At 39.2% G+C, this 22,269-nt stretch overlaps 1 protein-coding gene across 2 annotated transcripts in view; it reads right to left on the bottom strand.

Moving 5' to 3' along the window:
* The window catches only part of LOC126922087 (nephrin), a 301,878-nt gene that overhangs the window by 17,555 nt on the left and 262,054 nt on the right, over nt 1-22,269 (bottom strand). For both annotated transcript variants that reach the window (XM_050734307.1, XM_050734308.1), the window contains exon 6: nt 1,059-1,210. In XM_050734307.1, coding sequence (XP_050590264.1) covers nt 1,059-1,210 — 152 coding nt within the window. The remainder of the gene's footprint in view (nt 1-1,058; nt 1,211-22,269) is intronic.

The raw sequence follows: 22,269 nt of genomic DNA on the forward strand, positions 1-22,269 counted from the left end.
CATGGAGTCGCGAGGGTAGCAGCAGCGTTATCACGTCGCTGGTTTGCTCTCGATTTAAATTATTCGTCGTCTAATGGCGCTTTTAACGTGGCTTAAGCCGTGGCACACGTGAGCTCGTGATAACGATATCCTGGCACGCTATCGCGAGCGGACCGGTACACGACGGCGGAACACGCGCCAAGTACACGCACGCGGAGAACAACGTATTTTACAGCTGCTCTAAGAGGCCACGCCAAGTAGGGATTACAAGTTATGCTGAGTGCTTCGACGATGCTAAATCGAATCTTACGCCACCCTGTTTTACTCTGTTCGACTCTCTACTTCCTCTCTCTACCTCTATCTACACGAGTTCCCGCGTGACTAGTCTCCCACAGAAAAGCGATATTCACGGTACATCATCTTCAGATACACTGCCGTCCATGTGTATTTCGATATCTGTTTCAATTTGATCAAAAGATTAATACATTTATTATATCTTGAAAGTTCAAGTAAGACAGAGTTATTTGAGTGAAATCCAATTTTGAATAGCAAATAATCAAATTTGTTGTATATTACGAGACAGCATTAGTCTTTAATATAATAGCGGAAGAATGAGAAAATATCGTGTAGTCTAGACCCAGTAAGAAAATATATCAAAAACTTGACTCAGGTGTCTCCGCAGGATTAATTTTCATCTACCTTCGATTATTACTTTTTTATTTATACCAATCAATATCAGCTATTTACCAATATCTACCAATCACATATTGTTTGCTCACAGATCAAAATTAAATTAAATTCGTTTGAAGTATATCTTATGTATTTATAATAATCCAGAAGTGCTCAAATACTTATGGACGATTATATCGATTCACGAACGACGTGAGATTTCAACCATGTTCTCTCTTCCTCCGTTCCCTTCTTCCAAACGGTTTCCCTGGACAAGTATATATTTCGATTCGTGAGATATTTCACTGATTTAAGAGACTTGACTTCGATTTACGCTCGACCAGGGAATAGCCAACTCGATCTTCGCGAACGATCCATACTGTTTTACTTGTCTGGGTACTATTACTTACAGTTTCCTTGGTCTCTACCAAACGCTGATCGTTCCTCCACCAGGTTACCGTAGCTGGTGGCCTGGAGCCGGAAGTGGTGCATACCAGCTCGTACCTCTTGCCTGCCGACAATGGCTGGTTCGACCCGATTATCTTCACTTCCAGCGGGGGAACTGCAAGTACGGTCGTTTGCACGGTATTAGTATCGTAAGAAGCGTATTTCACGCAAGAAGAAGGTAATGGCTGGTTTTGCATCCTTTATGAATATAGTAATTGGGAAAATGTTTGGTCGGAGATGTTCAGTTTGAATTTTCGCGTTGATTTGTTTTAGTCTTAGCAGGAGACCGAACAATTGAATGGGCAAGATAATAGTTTTGTAAGCTGTATGATTAGGGAAAATGTTTGGAAATATCGAAGTCTAATTTTTCAGCTGACTTGTCTTAGTATTAGTAGAGTATAAGTTTCTTAAATATAAGTCGGTTTTGTCTTTTATATCGTATATTGAATAGCTAGAGAAAATTTTTAATTGGAAATATTCAAATCGATAGATGAGTTGGATGTGTTCTATATATTGAACAATTAGGAAAAATATTTATTTACAAGTTATTCAGGTTGGAGTTTTGGATTAATTTGTTTCGGCTGATGTGGAATTACGTATGAGGGATGAATTAGATTAGTAAGATAAGTTTCGGTTACTGGGTTACCTGAAAGAGTGGAAAACTAGAGCGGAACACGGTGTCTCCGTTGAGCGTAGAAGAGGAATGGGACAGTATCTTATCAGACGGAAGGAGTAGAAATGGTGGCTGGCCAGCCGAGTAGAATAGGACTGCGTGTGAACAGGTAGTAGAATAGGATTGTGTTTGGGTTACACGAACAGCGGGAGTGTACTTGGACGGACAAGTAGAATAGGATAGCAGGTGGTCAGACAAGCTGAATAATCGCTTGGATTATCACTGACAATTAATTCTCGTTTAATCTTCTACGGACAGTATTCGAAGAAATTGGTAATTTTTCGCTTTAAAAATAGGTAACGCGATTCAAATAGTTCGTTCCAAGTTCCTGGTATATTTATACTAGACTCCCTGCTCGCGTTATGGTTATTTTTTTACACGGATAATCGTTTGCTTTATCAAGTCCGAAGCATCGATTTTTCTTTCCCCTCGTTGTCCTTTATTATTTTTTCTCAGCTTTGAGCGGCTTTATTATGCTCTAGATACAATGTGAAACGCCAGTTCAGATACAGTTGGATAACGTAATAACTCAATTTAAGCTTAATCAATCTCCTCTTGTTACGTTGTACGTATTATACGTACAAATCGTGTAACAACACGCTAACATCTTTAAAGTCAGTGAAATTAAAATAACTCGTAATTCATTTCAACGTGAAAGTTCAGAAAAGTATTTCTCTCTCTTTTGTTCGCATATACACGTATCGCCATAATAAAAGAGAGTAAATCGTTGAAACAATTCCATTGTATATACAAAACAGGTCTGTTTTCCATACGACACGTAATCAGAGCGAATTTGAAAGGAAATTTCACCCGGCGTGGCGCGACAAAAAATCTGTTCACGTCACGACAGACGTGAAATTATATAATTCCACACGCGTTGGTAAAGAACGCGACTCGACGAACACTGCTCGAAACGGACGGGAAAAAGATCTGTAATTAATCCTCGTTCCATTATGTCCTCACATAATTGAACGATAACGGCCGCGCGCCGAGATTTAAGTATCCTTCTGCCAGTCTCTTTCTCTCCTTCTTTTTTTCTTCTCTTTTTCTTTCTCTGTTTCTTTCCTCTTTTCTTTCTCGTGCGCGTCGCTAGAAGCGTATCTATAGTCACCAGCGCGACAAATTGACGTTGATAAATTTCCTTTGTTATAAAGCGATACGTCATTGGTGCCAGGTCGCGCAGACTTGATCTTCGCTTATTAAATTATTCAGAATTAGTCAGAAAGTTCTTTGTCCTCGAAATTCTCTTTATCCGTATACCAAAGTCTTTCGTTTGTTCGAAACAACGATACGGTGCGCTTGGATTTGCGCGTGAGAACCATCGCTTTGATCGTTCCTCGATGCAATCGAATCACTTGTTAACGAAAGGAAACTTTTCATCGTAAAACATAGATTAAGACTATGATTACATATGTTTCTTAGGATGTGTTTTCAGTACATCGTAGAACACCCTATATATATATGTCGGAGATGGAAGGACACCGGAGCCTTCCCTTTGGAACCTTGGGAAAATCCCTTAATATTGTAATCTAGATTTTACCATAGCTGTAATTAAACAATTGTAGTCATCCAGTCCGATTGTAATTGTTCGAAACTTGTGATAGTGAGTTTGGGCTCGAGGCGACAACCAGTCGCCGAACGTAGCCGCGGTCAAGGGATGAACGTTTTGTCTAACAAAGGCATGGAGTAATTCTATAGCTTTCCTTAAAAGAAATAATCGTAGCGACACATGACAGTAAACATTCCAACGGTTTCTGTCCCGTGGCTCGTCACACGCAGACTCTATCTTTCGGGTAAGATGATTGCCCGGTGTCAACGTATCTCCGCAGTATATGTTTAGCTAGCCTGAGGACCCATTATAAATCTGAAGTGGTATGTCGTGATAGGTGCGGAAGGAATGCTCAGATGTTCAACAAAAAACATTTATTGACTTTTTAACAACTGACGACAAATAACAATTAACAACAAACAACGATTGACAACAGTTAACGATTAACAACGCTTGATAACAAACAATGCTTAACGCTGGTTATCGGAAGTCGATTACTCGCCTCTCTACGTTCGCTTCGCGTAATCCTTCGCACTTCGCAGCTCGGGGCAGACTGAATCTCTTTTATTCAAAAGCCACGCCGATTCTTTTCTTTGTTAGCCATCGATATCGCGCGCGTTTGTTAGAAGTTCGCGACGATTGCCGTGTATGCGTTCTCCCGAAAATTCGGCGAAAGAGCCGTAGGGATATTGATGGCACATAAGGCTTGTCGGCATAGCGCTTTTAAGATAAAGCGCTTTGTGCCGCGAAACCGTTGGAAATTTCCGAGGTCGAGTGCCGCCACAAATCTTAAGATTTAGTTAACTAAAGTCCTTAAAACAGACAAATAGTCTTTGCCCCAACTACAGGAAGATAAGAGAAATCTATTTTTCCACGAACGACGTTTCCCGCTAGCAACTTTCCCTCAAGGGCGGTTAGTATCCTTCTCTAACCACCAACATGGAAATTGACCAATTAACAGTAACGTCAATTTCCCTCACCCTCCGAACGAAGACTTTTCTCTACGAATCCGATGATTCGGTCTCGTGCCCTTAGACACACCCATCATAGTTTTCCTCGACAGCGTCACCGTGACGGAGAGACACTATTTTGTACGAGCTTATCAACGATTGAAGTATCATTCTTATACGTAGTGATTGCTCCGTGCATCAACCTTGAGTACAACTTAGACGCTAACGAAGAGTAAAGTTCGTCATCCCGTTGACCGCGGATTCGTTATTGAACCTGAGGCCATTGTCATTAATGTCGCGAGTACCTAAACGAAGTGGTGAACTACCAACGCTGTAATATCTCTACTTGCGTTAATAAACTGTACCTTTGTTGTACCGCATCGATGGCTAATTCCAGTGAAGATTCATTGAACGCCCCTAACCCTCATTCTAACGCCAACCCGACATATATATAAATCTTCATAAATCAACAAGCAAAGTCATTCTGTTGCCTTGTTATTTCCTACAGTTAGCCTTAAGTAAAAATAAATGTAACAATTGCTTCGAATGCTTATGTTTCAATTTCAATTTAGTTTTAGTAAGCAGGAATTTTGATGTTCCAATGATAAGAGAGATCTTAACGTACGATCGAAACGAAACATTATGTATACTGACAATAATTGTTTCGTATTTTCCTCAAACTCGTGTGATGTCCAGCTCGTGAGAAATGTCATAAAGCGGAAAACAGGCCGTCCACGACTTTCCGTCCAGATACTCTATCTGCTCGCATGGAAACGTATACATTGACAAAGCGGCGAAATCGAGACGTATAACGGCTATTGTTCCACTGAAACGTCGTTGCTGTGGCCGAAGCCGTTGTCCTCGACAGAGGCGAGGAAATTCGTTTTACGCAGCGGTCCGTATCGTGGTCGTTTCGTGACATTTCGTATTCAACTTTTCCTTTTGTGGCTTCGAGGCCATTGTGTGCTTGAGTGAGTTCTCCTCGCGAGGCGGCGCCTGCACGCAGAAAACACGCCTCTTTATCGGTAACGGGTAAAGGACGTTCTTCTGGTAATCTCTTGCGCCACGAATTCTGTTAAAACATCGAGATTTCGAACTTACCGAATCTTTCTTATTCTTATATCCACACGAAAAAGAAAATAAGTTTTTTATAAAATCGTGTTCTTTTAGAAAAGCAGAGATATACGATAACGTGGAAAGGAAGAGCTATCGAACGAGCTCGAAAGTAGTTGAATCTTATACGAAACCAAAAGCTTCGTGTTCGTAGGTTCACTTCATTCGTTTATAGGATTCGGAATTGTCCCTTTCCGAAACGATAAAGTCTCATGAAGATCTTACGAGTTCTCTCTCAGAGTTCCTTAATGCAGTCCCTCGAGATGCCCTCCCTTGGAGATATTAATTTATCGTGGTCGGAACGTCCACTGAGTCGTGAAATAAGTTCCAATACAGCATACTGTTTCTTTTAATCTTTTCCTTTTATGGTAAATACGAATACAAAGATAGTAAACTAAATAAGGATAAAGATAATTGGCTATTTCGATTATCATCCTTAGCAAACGAAGAAAAATCCAACGATCTAATAATCTTACTAATAATAATTTAAGAACTTTTCTGATAGCAATTTTTTCTCAATAATTTTGTTTATAGCCATCTAAAGATTTCTCGTCCATATCTTTTTTATCATGATCCAAGAATTTTTCTTGACGATAATCTTGTTCATAGCGATCGAAGAATTTTCTATCAATAATTTTATTTATCGCGGTTCAAGAAATCGTTTGACGACAATCTCGATGATAATGGTCCAAGAACTTTTCTCTTAACGATGTATTCTAATAATATACAAAATTGAAAAGTTATTATTAATTTCGAACATTCGTAAAATCACCATCATAAATACGAAAGAATGGGACGAAGATAGCAGCCAACGGTGTTTAAAAAAGCCATAAGGCGTTCCTAAAGTGACTTCCGGCATGTCTTCGTCAATATTGAATTTCCCTGTGATTACATAATAAAGTAAACATCGTTTCAACCCTTTTAGCTAGCGCTATCGACCGTCGCTCGAATTAGCCCAATGCAAGTCATGTAAATTAGCCACGTCCGCAACCCAGAAGGGACGCAAGCCTACTCCCTTGACCGTTGTCGCCGACAGAATGGAATATTTGAAATATCAGCTGGTCGATCCAGCTGTGTCGTGTCACATTCGTGCGGTTAACCAAATTCCTTTTTGTTTGGGTAACTCTCTCAGCTACCGCCTGATGGTCACTTGAGGGTCACCAAAGCGTTCGTTCTTCGTTAGACAACGATGGAAACGTGAAATATGAATGTTCGCCCATTCGAGCAAATAACGATGAAACGTATTATACATTTTTTGCAATTTGAATACGATGAATTTATCTCCCTATACCTTGCGTCTCTAAAGAAACATATTAATATTTTTCTTTCGACCTTACCTATCGAGATTAAAAAAAAAATATATATACAATACATAAAGTTGTAGAAACATATAAAGCATCTAAAGTAAAGCGCTGATTATGGTATTATATAATTATGAAAATATGAAATCACATCCGCAGTCCAGTAACATATATGTAGTATCGTGGACAAAAGGCCTAAGATATCGGCCGAACCATAAACAATGTCGCGAGAGCCGCGGCATCGTCGGGTACATCAATGTGTCGTCGGTCTTCTTTTTAAGTGGATAGTTTCGTGGAAAGGGCCTGCGTGACCCTGGCCACGGGCGTTTCGGGACACGTGTCTCGAACGACGGGAAAAGACAAAGAGACGTTAAAGACAGTATTAGTTGAGAAGCCGGAGAGGACGGATGCAAAAGGTGTGCAGAGTGTGAGTTGAGAAGCGAGAGCGAGCGAGTGTAGAAGCCGAAGAGTGTGAATCGGGAAGTCGGAAGCCGTCTATGAGAATAAGACGTACGACAGCATTGTAATCATTTCGTTGCTTTGAACATTATTTATTAAATCAAAACATCATTACTTGTCCTTTCCTCTAAGACCCATTAAGATACTACATATACGTGATACCTACGAATTCGTATTGAATTCGTATGTTCGTACCGTAAAAATTGTTTGAAATCTTATGTAAAGATCTTACGTAAAGATTGAACGAACGAAAGTACGAAGAGATGAGACGAGAATATAGATAAACAAGTGGAAAGTGTAGACAAAGGAGCCTTGGATGTAAACGAACAAACTAGAAATGTAAATAAATGTTGAATATCCCTTGTTTGTCTGGCGAGGCAACGTCACATTCTACTAGCCTGGCAGGACACTGATTCGTACCACTTGCATATCGAGATACGAGCCATATAAAAACGAAACTGATCTCTGTAGAGATTATTCGTTTGATTTCTAAGAAAATTAAACTTCAATCGTGTATTTCTAACAGTAAAATTATTAAATTTTCCTGACTTCATTTGGAAGATGGCGTAATCTTCATTTATAAATTCTCTTTCGATTTAAAAAATTTCTTTATATCGAAATCCTTCTTAGTAAGATAAAAGGAATTTTTCCAAACAGTTAAATAATGAATTGTGTCTATTCTGACGTATTTTACCTTCTGACTTGTAGTAGTCGAGTGTGGTGCATCAGCTAAGGTCTTATTGAAATGAATATCTTCCAGTATCCGTGACAAATTTGTGAAATACACGATGATTGAAGATTAAAAACGCTGCATTTTGCGATTGAGGCCAATTATGGCAAAAGGGACACTTCGTCAACCTTAGCAAGACACGGCCATCCATTCTCCTTCGTAATCTCGAACCAACGCTCCAGGGAGTAACGAATGAAATCACTCAATCTCTTCCAGATTTGAATTTCTGCTTAATTCGGAGACATTGATAAGAAGCATCAAGAACATAGAAATAACTTTCATCGTTGCAATAATATTAATTTCAGCTATAAATAATTTCACATTGTCGCCCGGTTAAAGAAGCGAATTCTATAATAAAGCGTCCACAGTATAAAATAATCGACGGTTCTAAAATCCAAATGATTCGGAGATGAATATTCCATGACCAGCAATTTATTGAAATACAAATTATAACTATAGAGACCATCTCGCCATTGAGTACAGTTATTATTATTTAATACCTATTTAATAACATATTAGTTAATATCCATTTGACAGGATTAAAACGAAAAATTGATGGAAACATTCGTAGAACACACGTAGTATCGCTTTTAATAAAATTTAATGAAACAAAGAGCCAAACGCATTTCATCCTGTTTGAAGTGCGGCTGTTATTTGATGACACACAAAAATTCGTTTGTGTTCCAGTAAAATAAACGAGAATGTAAATTTTATGAAAAGGTCGGTCAAGTGTTGAAGGTACAAAGTGCAGCTTTCACACGACGCAATTTTTTCGAGTGTCAAAAATTGTTATTATTTGTTACGTCCGGTGACTCTTTACGTAACCCAGAATCCATTCCTCGGTCCAGGCGGCCACTAGCTGTGGAAATATAATTAGTCGGATCGCAATAATACTAAGGAACTGTCATAAAACTAAGCATTTGTATTTTACCGTTAAGGGTTAGGTTAATTGTTATAAAATATGTTTAAGTTGAGACGTTCCTTATGGTTATTGCTCTATCAGGTAAAAAATGGGAAGGTCTGATTTTTCTCATGATCAACGGTCATTTCCACCCGTAAGCGACTGGTGGTGGAGCGACCAACACCTAGCAATAGTTTTCCTCTGTGACAGTGTCACGGGAGAATTCGACTACCCATTCGATAAGAAAGCAAATTCCAAGCGCCTTATCATAACTGACCACCGAGGTAGTGTCCAGTCTCTCTGCCCGTCCCCATGGACATATGACAAGTGCAACCAAGGTCTTTTCCCACTCCCGCGAATAAAAGAATATAAATACTACCCCCAAAATCGTCCAAGTCAGTCTTAATCAGTCCGAGCCAGCCCGAATTACTGTACAAATTGAGTAAAAATAAAAGAACGTGACATTTTAATCACTTGTTCAATATTTTTTACGTGACATTTTGGCGATCCTGCCAGGATTCACTCGCTTCAGTGTAAACGAAATCACGATTTCGGCGTACGCGCATCATTGAAGATTGAAGAATCAGCGGACCACTGCGAATCTTTGCTACTACGAAGCCCTGCAGCAACTTTCAACGTTCCACTACGGTGAAATTAGACGAGAGGACTACGGTCAGCGCAGAGCAAGCCTACGAATAAGATTCGGAATCTAGAATCAACCAGAGAGGAAACACTCCAGAGACTCCTCAACGGCCATAGCTATTACGGTAAGCTGAAAATCTGGATTCATTTGTACGTTACCGTGCGAGGAAACCAAGTTTCTCAAGCGTTTCAAGCTCAAATAGCAACAATAGTTCAGACTCGATAAGCTCGATTATAAACATGTCCACATCACGAAAAGACAAAATCGAAACTATCAATACCGCTTCTACAACCGGAGCTATAGATAATTCGACTCGTGCCATACTCGACGTGATGCAAAAACAAAACAAGAATTTCAATAAGCAATTCGAACTTCTTACGTAGTAAGAACGCGACGTATAGAAGAGACACGACGGATAGCCGACAGTGAAAACAAGAGACGCGCAGCAGAGATAGAACTACTAGGTAAACACCTCTCTAAAATAAAAATAGTACACGACGCTACTACAGAATTAGGCTCCTTTATTACCATGGACGAATCTATTCCCGCTAGAGACAGAACTCCCCCACCATCTGCCCCGATTCGACCAGAAGCAGACAACCATCCCTCTTATGAAGACTGTTTACCGCACTTCGCTTCTCCGAGCTTACGAACCAAAGACGCGATAGCATGTATCCCACAGTTAAACGGCGAAGATGATATCGGAGTAGAAGAGTTCATACGCGAAGTACGCAAAATTTTTCTCAGCCATCGATTTATCCTCCGGATTCCACCAAATCTCAATGGACGCAGACTCTAAGAAATAAACGGCGTTCTCTACATCATAAGGACACTACCATTACAATAGAATGCCATTCGGTTTAAAGAATGCACCTGCAACGTTCCAACGCATGATGGATACCGCGCTAAGAGGACTCATAAATAAACATTGCTTTGTATATTTAGACGACATTATAATATTCGGACAGTCGATTGAAGAAAACAATAGCAACCTCGCGATAATATTGCAACGCTTATGCGAACTCGGACTCAAAATACACCCAGACAAATGCGAATTCCTCAAACCAGAACTAGAATATCTCGGACATATAGTAACCGCTGAAGGTGTAAAGCCAAATCCCAAAAAATTAGAAGCTGTTAGTAACTTCAAACAGCCACGTAATCCCACAGACATCAAATCTTTCTTAGGACTGGTAGGTATTACCGTAAATTCATCAGAAACTTTTCTAAAATCGCGAAACCATTGACTGAACTTACAAAGAAAGAGACACCATTTCATTGGACAGATAAAACCCAGGAAGCATTTTAGACGTTAAAAGACAAACTTTGTTCATCACCAGTACTAAAATTCCCAGACTTTACAAAACAATTCACATTAACGACAGACGCCAGTAACGAAGGCATAGGTGCTATCCTATCACAGGACGGACATCCATGTTGTTATATCTCACGAACTCTGAATCCACCGGAACGAAATTATTCCACAACCGAAAAAGAACTCTTAGCAATCGTATGGGCCGTGAAATGCCTCCGACAATATCTGTTAGGCCGCAAATTCAAAATTTAAACAGACCATCAAGCTCTTAAATGGCTACACAACTGCAAAGACGCCTCTAGCCGATTGATTCGACGGAGACTAAAATTAGAGGAGTATGAATATGACATAGATTACGTAAAAGAAAAGGAAAACACGGCCGTTGACTCCCTATCCAGAGTACACGCGATAACACAAACTAACGTTTTATTAAAACAATTCAAAGACTGGGAAAAATCAGAGGAAATACCAAAATTATTAAAACTAACATCTAACAAAGACAACTTTTTCTATTTAATAAAAACATATCTAGGCCCATATGACGAAACCGTATGGTTACAGAAAATATCAAACATACTTAAAACAAATAGAAGGATAGGAATAGGAGACAACAACTTAAACGCACAAGACGAAGCACACATAAAAAGACTTCTTTTATTTTTCAATGACCAACGCGACGACATAGAACTTGCTTACGAACCAATACAGAGTTTAAGTGAAGAAGAGATAGAACAAATACTAAAAGAAAATCATGACTTGATAGGACACCCCGGTATACAAAAGACATACGACCGCATTCGTGAACGGCACAGAGTACCAGATTTAATGAAACGCATACAACAACACGTAGAATCATGTGATACCTGCCAAACATCTAAAACTACACGTATCAGACCGCGCGAAGAACCCTGTATCACTGACACGCTCCTCGAACCAAACGATAAAATTGCTATGGACATATTAGACCCATTGAAAAAGACAAAGAAAGGCAATCAGTACATTCTATCTATACATGACGAACTGACAAAATACTTGATACTCGTGCCACTAAAGACTCAGCAAACGGAAACAATTTGGAACGCACTATTGAATCATTACATTTATATCTTTTCCGCTCCAAAAAAGATACTAACCGACCACGGACAGAATTTTATATCTAGCTTGATGTAACAGTACGAAGACGCGTTTAAAATTAAACATATCAAAACGACATCTTTCCATCCACAGAGTAACGGATTTTTAGAATGAACACACGCAGTAGTAACCGACATGCTAAAATCGATACAGCGAAATTCAGATGAGGAATGGGACGACCAACTTAACTTTGTATGTTTTGCATATAACACGATGATATACGACTCCACTGGTTACACGCCATTTGAACTCACATTCGGACACCAAGTCAATCTTCCCTTCACAATATCTAAGAATCCCCAACGCACATACGCAGACGAGGTGACGTTCCGCAAAAGAGAATGGGGCTTTAAACTCTAACACGCTCGCGAAACATTGATCAAAAGCAAACAGCGATATCAGCGCGACCAAAAACGTAGAATTATAAAACCTTAATCAGTTTTCAAAGGAGACTCCGTTTTAGTACATAACGATCGTAAAAGGCATAAACTCGATGTGGAATGGTTGGCCCATACACGATTGATAAAGTATGCACTCCATACTATCTGATCCAAGACAAAAAGATACATGGTAATCATTTAAAACCTTACTTTCCGGGTCGACACTCCTCTTTGCCGGAATAGTATTTGCGCAGATAAGTATTACACCACTAGAAGGAAACTCTGTATTCGTAGAGAATATAAGAAAAGGATATTTATATAGCGATACTGCCAATATTATTGTAGAATTAGACACTAGCGACATATACGAGCAAATAAGCACGATAGTACTATATAAATCAACAATAGACTCATGCGCAACCAGCAAAGAATACGCTGAAGAGCTAGACGCATTACAAAATCGTATCAATAACCTGAAACAACTCACAAATCACTTGAAAGCATTAAGCGTTTCGGGTGTGAAACAAACGAGGTTTATTCAATATCATAGGTTCCGTATCGAAAAGTCTGTTCGGAACTCTCGACAATAACGATCTTACACTTATAAACGAAAATATGGACAAACTATTCGATGACAGTAATAAAATCAATACCGTAATAGCAAATTAAACAGCACTTATTAGGAAAATTGTAAACTCAGAAAACCTAAACCACCTAGAGAAATCATATATCGATGTATTAAAACAACAACAGCAGGCAGATATCGATAGATTTATACTTAAAATGATCATGAGACTCGACATCGCGATGCAAACTTTACACTTTCAGTTAGACGAGATATTTAACGTCATAATATTAGGCAAACAGGGAATAATTAGCCCACAAATACTCGACTCCGATGAATTTATAGAAAACTACGCCAAGGCAATAGGCAATCAGATGTACAACACCGCGATCTCTGCCAAAACCGAACATTTCCAGTTTATACTCGACATCAGTGATCTTAAAATCTTCACAGTAAGTGACAAAATATTTTTCAAAATCATAGTACCTTTAGTTTCTAACACGGAATGGAATATACTGCAGGTATATCCTATCCCGAGTAAGAGAAATGGAGTATTTTTGGCTCCAGTAGTCGAACATCAGATATATCTAACTTCAGGACCTTCATTTATAAACACTGATATCGAATATCTCGACAAACTTTGTAAGAATCGAGCCGAAACCACTATATGCAAACAAACACCACCAATCCATAACAGAAACTCGAGAACTGATTGTCACAGCGAAATAATAAACTTCAAACCTTACATCGAACATTGCCGAATAACTGTACTTAAGATTGAAGAATTAGCTTTATACCACTCAGAACTAGCAACAACCACATTGCGATACCGACAAACCCGATAGAAATAGACACAATTTGCCAAACGAAACATACCTTGCAAAAACTTGACAAGCCCTCCATCATAAGAGCCAACACTTCCTGCTATATTTTGTAGAAAGATGAACACATGCGTATAGGCGAAGCAAAAGACGAAGTCAAATACGAAATCAAAACTAAAAACCTAACGCTCAAAACAAACGATCCATCTGTTAGACAAACGAGCACCAAAAGTAATAGATAATCTACAAGGCTATAAAACTACGATCGATAAAATAGGCGACGAGATAGAAACTCTTAATTTCGAACATAGAATCAAAAATATACAGTGTTGGGGACTAACCACGCTCCAGATATTAGGGTACATAGCATTGGACATGTTAGGTATATACGGATTAAAAAAGATAGGAGTATTCCAATGCACCAAAAAATGTATACCGTACAGTTTATGTATCAATTTATTTTGCTGCTGAAATGAAACCGTAATCAACAGTCACAATGCAACATTTCCACCAGCACCAAGCGCCCCGGTCTCAACACTCTACATCTATATCCCGACCAACACATATCACCTCGAAGAAGAAGAAGAATCACCTGAGATTTTCAAGCCACGCCGAGTCCGATTTCACAAAAGCCTTCTGAAGAAAACTTGAAGGACCAAGTTCAATCTAAGAAGGGGGGAATGTCACGGGAGAATTCGACTACCTATGCAATAAGACAGCAAATTCCAAGCGCCTTATAACTGACCACCGAGGTAGTGTCCGGTCTCTCTGTCCGTTCCCATGGACATATGACAAGTGCAACCAAGGTCTTTTCCCACTCCCACGAATAAAAGAATATAAATACTACCCCCAAAATCGTCCAAGTCAGTCTTAATTAGTCCGAGCCAGCTCGAATTACTGTACAGATTGAGTAAAAATAAAAGAACGTGACATTTTAATCACTTGTTCAATATTTTTTACGTGACAACAGCATTGTCACTGAACTTTACTGGTTTATCATCCTTAGATCAGTCAACATCTCTTGACTGATTTTTCATCCTTAGATCAGTCATCTATCTAGTATCGAAAAGAGGGAGGTGTACGTTTTGTTACTCTGCGAGGTTTTAGTATAGGTCGCGTTTGTGGCCGTCGCTCGCGGTCCTACAATGTCGCAGGCGGATCGCCTTGTCTGCCCGACGAGGGACACACAATGTATCGACGAGCGCATCCAAGCAGCGACTTCCAGAAACGTCGATTTCGGCCGCTTGTTTCAAAAGAATGCGGCATATGTGATCATAGGCACGAACGGTGGCGTGACCCGAGCGTAGTGGGGGTCGTCTCTCCGAGAAGACCAAGAAATGATCTAAGAAGGGTAGTTCTTGTTGAAGATTCTAAGAGCACACATCGAGAGGTCGAATGTATAAAGACTCTAAGATGAACGAACACGTTGACATTGTTTATCACTGAATAATCTGTCACTCTTTAGTATTATATTCATCGTTATTAAATACACAAGCTATATCACCTTGTTAACAAATAAAGCATCCTTTACATGTCCTTCCTCTAGGACCCATTAAGATACTACATCTATTTAACTGACATCTAGACGCACCGAGCATAACTGTCTATGTCTATAAAGTTGTTGGAATAAAGTGTACATTGTAACCTGTTATTCCAGTGTTATAATCAGTTCAACCACCTCTATTATCCTAAACGAAATGAGGGATCGATCATTTCGTGGCGTCGATGATCTAATCGTAACGGGAATTTACGACTCCCGTTAGCGCGATCTACAGCGAACGCGTCTCTCTGTGAACGCGTCTCTCCGCGAACGGTAGAACATTACTTCTTCCCCCCTCCCTCTCTATATCTGTATCCTCTTTTTCTGCGGTTTTTCCGTCTCTTTGGTAATATTTTATTTTTCGAACAATCTCGATTGACCCCCGGTGTCGCGAGCCATTTAAATTTAATCAGCCGGTTCTCTTCTTTCCCGCTTTGTCACTGAGTGATGCTACAGCCACTGTTGCGACTGCTTCGGTGTTCTCGTTGCGGTTTGTCCGAGTTACGAGCCCAAAATAAATTTAATACCGCAATTTCGGTTGCTCGTGCACGCTCGTCGCGTTAACGCGACCGTGCTCGTTGAAATGTAGATACTCTTTGAAATACGAGATTCCGCTGTATTGTAGTTGTTTAAGTACGTGCACTACGGTTTCGCAACAAAAGCCCTCACGTTCCATTTCGCATCATTCTGAAACTGCGATACTTCAGTTTTTCATTTACATCCACGTGCCGCTTGTTACTGTCCTTTAAATATTACGTTCTTTTATTTTACGCGAAATGGAATTTATAACTTGCATGCTTTCAATGAAAATTTGTGAATTTATTATGTCGAAGTTTATTACACTTAAAACGAACTCTGATTCGACGAAATCCCCCGAGGAGATTGCTTTGTCTTAGACGAAGAAAAGAATTGGTAAGGGATCGTGAACGTTGACATGGCTTCTGAAAAATGAAAGAAAATCAGTGGCGATGTACAAGTGCTGTCGATCCTGAGGCCTACAATATGCCTCGTGAATGTTAGACATCGCGTGAATGAGCACTTGGATTAAGTGGTGGTCGCGAGTCAAGTCGCGAACGGGGTTCTTTTCGAGACAAGAGGAAATCGGATGAAAGCCGTGGTGGCTAACAACTGCTGCAGAAGTTACCGAGCTAAAGGCAATAGAATGAAAACGTTATTTAGTTCGTCGAACTGCGTGGTCAGGCAAGTTATTGTACGACGAAATTCGTATATGGAGAGGATATTAAAGAGATTTCGAGATTACGATGTTCCTATACGATAATCCTATGGAGGATTAAAATTAATCGTAGAATATATTTTAATTCAGATTAGAGAGTTTCCACGAGGATACATTACGGTAGAAAAATATTTGTAAGCTTTGAGGCTTAGGATTCTCGCATGTCCAGAAAAATTATTTCAAAACTAATTAACGATGTTTGTGAAATATGTCTTTCTTGCTTAAAAAATGCTTGTTACTTGAGCTGTCGAGATCGATCGAAAAAATAAAGATAAAATTTGCAAAAATCGATCGAGTTACGTAAGAACGTAGATGAAGTATCCTGACTTTATTCATCGAAGTCAGTTCCTGTCGATTTAGAGGCATCAGAATAGAATTTTTCAATGGAGTCGAGTAGGAAAGTGGCCCGTTGAAAAGGACCCCTTCTTGTTAAAAGTTCGATCGAGTTTTTCACTGTATAAGTCCATCAGCATACGATCTATAAAAAGAAGCAAAAGTCGTGTTCGAATAGGGGATCAGAAAGTATTCAGTCATGATAGTTGATGGACGAGCCTGCTACGTGTATAGGCACCTGTTAGCACATCTGAATCATCAAGGACATATGCTTCCGATAGATGTTGGGTCAGAGTCCTAAATCAGGTGTACAAACGTGTTGAGAGCTTCAGATCATCGTATATCTTATTTTGGATCTTTGCCTATCTGTCGTTTTTCTTTCTTAATACAAGATAGAGGAGAGATACCATAGAAGTATAACCAATATTTTTAATCTTACAATCTCAGGATGATCTCGAAATAATTTTTTGGATGGCACAATATTGTGTCCTTCAATATTTATCCACGATCCCTTCTTTTTACGATGGTATCGCAATTTTCGATTGGCAAAGAAGCGATTATCGATCGCGGGGTGGATAGAACGTTGAACAAACAAGCGTGTCGTTTTCACTGGGCGACCAGCTCGTTGGTTAATCCATGATCGAGCGAACGGGATTTATCACGTACATTACGCAAACATTATCAGAGGATTCATGAAAAAAAGGTCAACCGCATTTCGGAGATTCGTGAAACCGCGGAAGCGGATTTTCTTCGTCACGGGCAAAGACATCGCATACTACGTCACGAGGGATCAAACTGTGCTCCAATTTTTCCTACAGTTTTCCTGCAAAAACCCAGGCTTCGTGCTAGAGGCTCGTTCGATAATACATCGGTGTATACGTAAGCTTAAGTAGACGTAACAAGAATAGACAAGACGACTGCGACGTTATAGGATGAGACGATATTTTTTTAATTTTCGTTACTTCCTTTTGTCGCTTTTTTCCCATCGATCATTTAATCCATCACGCAAACGCAACTGTTCTATGTCAAAGGAAAGCAACCTCGTTTCAATGCTTCAATGTATATATAATGGCTCGTAAAATATTCGTGAAGTTATTTATTGCAGGAATATATACACTTGGACGACAGTCCATTATATTAATAAGCCTTAATATTTAATAGAGCCATCTGTGACACTTATTATACATTTTAAGATGATTGCTCATGCTTTATACTAATTTTGTATTAAATATATGTTTCCAATAAGCGACTTGTACCTGCTACATACATTTTCAGACGTGTGTCTTATCAGCCGTAATAAAATTTCGAAATTTTTTATATAACACACACATCGTATGCGCATAAAACTTTTCTATGGTAAGTATTCAACTGTATGTGAACATTTCGTCAAGAGCAACGAAGCATCGAACAAAACTTCGTGACCCGTCGCCTGTGTACACGATATTACTATATTCGCATTTCTCTCGTGCGAAGACGCGCACACAATACACAGAGAAACGAAAGCACAAAGTAAACGGGAAAGATACAAATGATTTTGTTTGAACCATACAGTGGCAATTTCTTTCATCGAAAGATCTTAGTTTTCGGTCGGGTTTCTGCTCTGGCAGGGAAATTTGCGAGGGTGAAAAGGGCCGTCGATAGGTGTTCCGTAGCCCGAGGTTTGCTAGGTATTTTCGTTCTCCTGTCCCATGCATGCACGTGTAGGCGTCTGTATAGGGAGCGGTTTCTTCCCTTGGACGATGTAGTACCGATCCTAGACCTTCTGTCGCCCGGGGCCACTCTTTCGTCCGCACGGTTTCTAGCCAGCACGGCCCATAGCTGGCATTTTCGTCGTGGAAAATTTAGGCCAACCTCCAGCCAGCCTGTCTATTCAACCGTTTGCAGCCTCTGTATTCGAGAGAACTCGGTTGATGACCAAGAAGACGCGTTTTAAGGATTACATCATGGCAGGTCGCGAACAAAGCTGACGTTATTTCGTGCATTTCTTTATTCTGACACTCGCAATGGAGGAACCAATTTCTTGATTATATAAATATTTTATTAATTCTAAAATTAATTCAGAATTAACGTTATTAGGTAGACTGCAGATTCTTTTATATATTTATAGGAAATTCAAAGGTGCGAAAATGTATACAATATCAAAAATAGTACTTTCTATAATACGTAGTAGGACAAAGAATTTAGTACCTAGGTTTTTTGGATCCTTTTAGTTGTATTCATAAAAATACGAATTTGTATTAATATAGTTAGCGTCTAGTTGTAGATATGAATGTACTATTTCTTTCATTATAATAGACTTTTTTTTACCAAACAGTATTCTAAGCTGACGTGTTTTTACTTTTGTAGATTCTGTGAAACAGAAGCGTAGTGATTACAAACTTTTGTTTAAACAGAATTTAGGAAGCAAACTGTTTTTGTACGAATAGGTATTGATTTCACGTACGTCGAACGTTAGCTCTGGTCGAAATACCAGAGGATAGCGTAAACGTCATGGATAAAATGGCACGGCGTTTCTGTATGCAGAATTTGTACGAAAAAGAATACTTAATGCGACCGTGGATATTCTGCATCAGTTCTTGGAAAGAGACTGGGGTGGAACACTTTCGAGAATTGCTGCGTCGTAAGTCTTGAGTAAGATGTTAAGCTAAGGCGGATGGAAAGTGAGAGAAAGAGGAGTCTGTCCTTGGAATTTCATTGGTGTACTTCTCATTATACTTTCATCAGCATTGAATTTTTGGCTTATGGCATGTTTTTATTTGTGGCCTTGTTCCGGAACAATGGTGTGCAATATTTTCCTACATTTTTATGAAATGAAAGTTAGTACATATGGTTCTTTCTGTTATATATACTGAAATAAGTTTTCACGTTCGAGACCGGTGACTTTGAACAAAACTCTTCCGAATGACGGAAAATTTTTACAAGTTTATAATAAAAAATAAGTGAAACTGATTAATGTAGAGTTAAAAATATGAACATTATTTATACTTGTAAGGCAGAACAGACACACATACATACAAAATATAAAAAGTTTACTAAAATATGAAGATTTATACGTATAGTTAAATGAAAAAAATTTGTTAAAGTAATATAAATCATAAATAATACTTATGGTTCTTGAAACACTCTCTCAAGCATAAATCTAGATTATATCTACAATCACTGCAAAAATAATTAATACCTATATTATGACGTTTCTGACTGTTGTCTGAGAATTAATTGAAATTACTAATGACATGCAGGTGTCGTCGTCGGTCATTGCGACGAGATACTCCATGGTATATATGCTATATCATTGGTCTCGAACGTGTTAAGTGATATTTATTTTCATTGTTATTTTTTTCTTTAACTTCACTTACGATTCACACGAATTGATCCATATTAACTCAAATGTAAAAAGTTATATGAAACAGAATTATTGAAAAACATAAAAATTGTATTAAAGTAGTAGATATGTCATAAAATTTAACTATTCAAATCAGGGACAAGAAAGAAATTTCAAGATTCAAGAAGAAAGACAGTTTAAATTAAACCTACTGTGACCTTAAAAATATTCGATTCCTAAAAACAATCAAATTCTTTCACGACTTCAGTTTTAAAAAAGTATTCTACATTTACAAAAACGATATAAAACTTTTTCTCCGGTTTCTCCGGAGGCTGGTTTACATTCCAGATGAAACCGCAAGGCAATTGTCTTGTTGTCATTTCGAGACTGAATATATCGCGGGAGATACCAAATTACCATACTCTCGGATGCTATATGTGTGTCTCAGAGTTGAACGGAGTGTTGCAGGGAATCATTAATTCGATGCCTCTGGCTGCTGGCATAAGCTGAACGGTGTTAGGTTCCCGAATATCGGGGGCTGTAACCTTGCCGCTGTTGGAACGACGATTGAGAACGTTGAAAGGGACGCGGAGACAGACAGAGAATATCCCGCGAGATTCGACGGATTGAATTGCAAAGCGAATGAAAACCAAACTCTGTGAATAAAGAGCCACCGATGGGCGGAATCGCGGCGGCGTTACACCACGGTGTCTACGTTCCCATCTTCTCTGGATTTTTCCTGCTTTTTGCCACTCTTTTCCTAGAGATAGCACGTTCCTTTATACGTAAAATATCATACGACAAAAATTGTCGAAGATATACGTACTTCCACACATTTCTTCGGAACTGAGGGAAGTGGTTTATTGTATTTCTTATTGCGAAGTTGAGGATACAAAACAGTGTATGTCGACAAATATAAGATGACTATGTGACATATTCTTTTTTGTCTGTAACGTAAAAAGGTGAGAAATATTTTATGAGAGAAGAAGTCGAAATATCAGGATACGAATTTATGATACTGAAGTTCATAGACTCATTCACGATCTTTGATCATGTTTAAATTAACATCGTCCTTCCTTTCCGGTGTCCAAGAATCCAAGATGGAAGAGTTACCTAAACTTCTCCCAAACGTTCGTGCACTCAACATACACACGCGTATAGCTTTACACGAAAGTAGTAGAACACTTATAGAAACTGTTTATGAACATATTACTTGTATTACATGAAACAATTTGAAATTTCATTGGCACTACATTTCCACATTATTTTCACATGTTCCTGATATACTCAGCACGATTCTGTCTCCTCGCTCTTCTAATGATATTGTAAAATGTATCCCGAAAATTTGTATATGGTAACTGTTTGAATACTTTCACGAGCCACTGTATACTCACCAAAAGATTCAATTCATATATCTCTATTGCTACCAAGTAGCCCATCTGATCCAACTTTGATCAAGTACAACTGTCGTTTTCCAAAGCACGTCTCGTTACTCTCCATCTAACCTTCTATGCAAACTGTTGGAATTCTTTCCTTCGCTTACAAACTCTCGAAGCATTCTAACCGAGCGTTTCGAAAGGAGGAACGTGACGAAACATCGTGCCTAGTCGTACGTTTCAGCGTACGTCTAGGGCGAACGTGAGGCGCTTCTGTATAGGGAAAGCTAAGGAAGAGGAAGCGGATACGCGGCTGCAGCCGGCAAGATTTTCGACGAACGTTAATCGGCCATGAGAACCATTCCGATCCCGGAGTGGCTGGAGACTCGCGAGAACGTCTCTTTCGAGCCGAGTAATTGATCGGTGGGATCCAATTTCGCCCGGCATAATGAAATTCAGCGGAGAAAACGGGACGGTTCTCCTCGTCTTATAATCGTTCTTATTCCATTTTCGTGCAAATTTCTGGAACTCCCCCGGCCCGCATATCCAGCTGGAACCTTCTTCGATTTGATGAGACGCAACAAAATAGCGGGCCAATTGAAAATCTTACCCGATTGAAGGATTGAAACTTGCAGAATTGAAATAGTTTCCTCCCTTTCTCGGCACTGTATTGTGTTGTGGGTAGTCTAGCGATGTTTGCACTTTTGCGGGTAATTTGAATATGTAAAAGTACAGAGAACGCGTACGGAGATTACAAAAGAACTCGAGAAACAGTATGTTTCTAAGTTGTTTGATTTTGAGGCTAAATACGTACCTTTTCATCTTCTTAGGAATT

This window comes from Bombus affinis, chromosome 11 (genome assembly GCF_024516045.1).
Source record: "Bombus affinis isolate iyBomAffi1 chromosome 11, iyBomAffi1.2, whole genome shotgun sequence".
Taxonomy (NCBI): domain Eukaryota; kingdom Metazoa; phylum Arthropoda; class Insecta; order Hymenoptera; family Apidae; genus Bombus; species Bombus affinis.